This window comes from Pteropus alecto, unplaced genomic scaffold, assembly GCF_000325575.1.
Source record: "Pteropus alecto unplaced genomic scaffold, ASM32557v1 scaffold68, whole genome shotgun sequence".
In the NCBI taxonomy this organism is placed as follows: domain Eukaryota; kingdom Metazoa; phylum Chordata; class Mammalia; order Chiroptera; family Pteropodidae; genus Pteropus; species Pteropus alecto.
In genome coordinates, this window is record NW_006441386.1 from 5,542,529 (window position 1) to 5,543,733 (window position 1,205).

Consider the following 1,205-nt stretch of genomic DNA (forward strand, 5'->3'; position numbering starts at 1 on the left):
AAGTAGCCCCCCCTTAGCTATCTTTTGCTGCATTTTTTTTCAAAACTAAGTCAGAGAGAGACCTCTTGTGCAACCATTCTAATGTGTTTAGAACGCTCATCCTTCCTCTCTCATCCTGTTACTGCGCCAGCTAACATTTCCTTTCCGAGTTGTTCACCGACTCCAGCCAGCTCATATTTTCGCTGACTTTTTGAAAAACTGCCTTTCCTAACAACTTCTGGAGTCACGCTGGCCAGAGTGCGAATCCCACAGCACATGTACCTACTAGCTGTGGGACCTGGGGCCTCTGGCTTAAAACCCTCTGGGCTTCCCTTTCCTCTCCTGCGGTGACAACCCCGACTCCCAGGATGATGTGCGAATGACGCTAGCCAGCCACACCACCCAGCATGTTTCAGCCATTCGGTAAATACTGGCAGTGTCCCTAACGACTCCCCTCCTGGGTCTGCAGCCCGCTCGAGGGTCGTTCTCCCCCAAATCTGACCACCCAGTGTCTCCAACTTCTCAAAGAGGGCCAAGGGCCGAGGGGAGTGGGAGGAATGGAGCCGCGGCCCGCACCTTTTGGTCCAGCTCCAGGCGGTAGGGCACCGGCTGGATCCTGCGGGGCGGCCGCGAGCCGGCGCGGGGCTGGGGCCCGGAGCCGGGCAGCACGAAGGTGGGCACGCCCAGTGCCCCGGAGAAGCTGAAGCCCCACACGAATATGCGGTCGACGCGGGCCGCACGCTCGCCCACGTACTGGAACACGGGCGCGTCTGCCTCGGCCTCTGCCGCCTCGCGCCGGCTCCGGGAGCGCCGGGCCGCGGTCCAGTGCCCTCGCCCGGGTCCCGGACCCGTCAGCCGGCGCCCCAGCCGAGGTCCCACCGCCAGCGCTACCAGTGCCATCCTCTGCTTCACGCCTCAGCAGCCCCTGGGCGCCGCCATTTTGCGTAACCCTTGACCCCACGCCCCGGCGGAAGAGCCCGCGATCACGCTCACTACTGGCTGAAGGCAAAAGGGCTGAGGGCAGGCAAAGGCTCAGCGGGCCGGGAGGGCTAGGCGGAGCCAGGTATTGCCAATCCTTTTTGAGCTGGCGGTGAGGACCTGGTCCTGGCCCTGCGTGTCTAGTGCGCGACTGTTGTCCGAGCTCCGGCGTCCAGCCTTAACTCACGTTCCTGCTCAACGCACGTTTGCTGAGCCTGGCTCGGGCGGGCGTGCGCGCTTTTTTTTTT

General features: G+C 62.5%; 1 protein-coding gene across 1 annotated transcript in view; it reads right to left on the minus strand.

The window, feature by feature from the left end:
* The window catches only part of RCC1L (RCC1 like), a 41,609-nt gene extending 40,592 nt beyond the window's left edge, over nucleotides 1–1,017 (minus strand). Inside the window, exon 1 of the mRNA XM_006918526.3 lies at nucleotides 556–1,017. Within this exon, the coding sequence (XP_006918588.1) occupies nucleotides 556–879 (324 nt within the window). The 5' untranslated portion in view covers nucleotides 880–1,017. The remainder of the gene's footprint in view (nucleotides 1–555) is intronic.
* Between the last annotated feature and the right edge of the window lie 188 nt (nucleotides 1,018–1,205).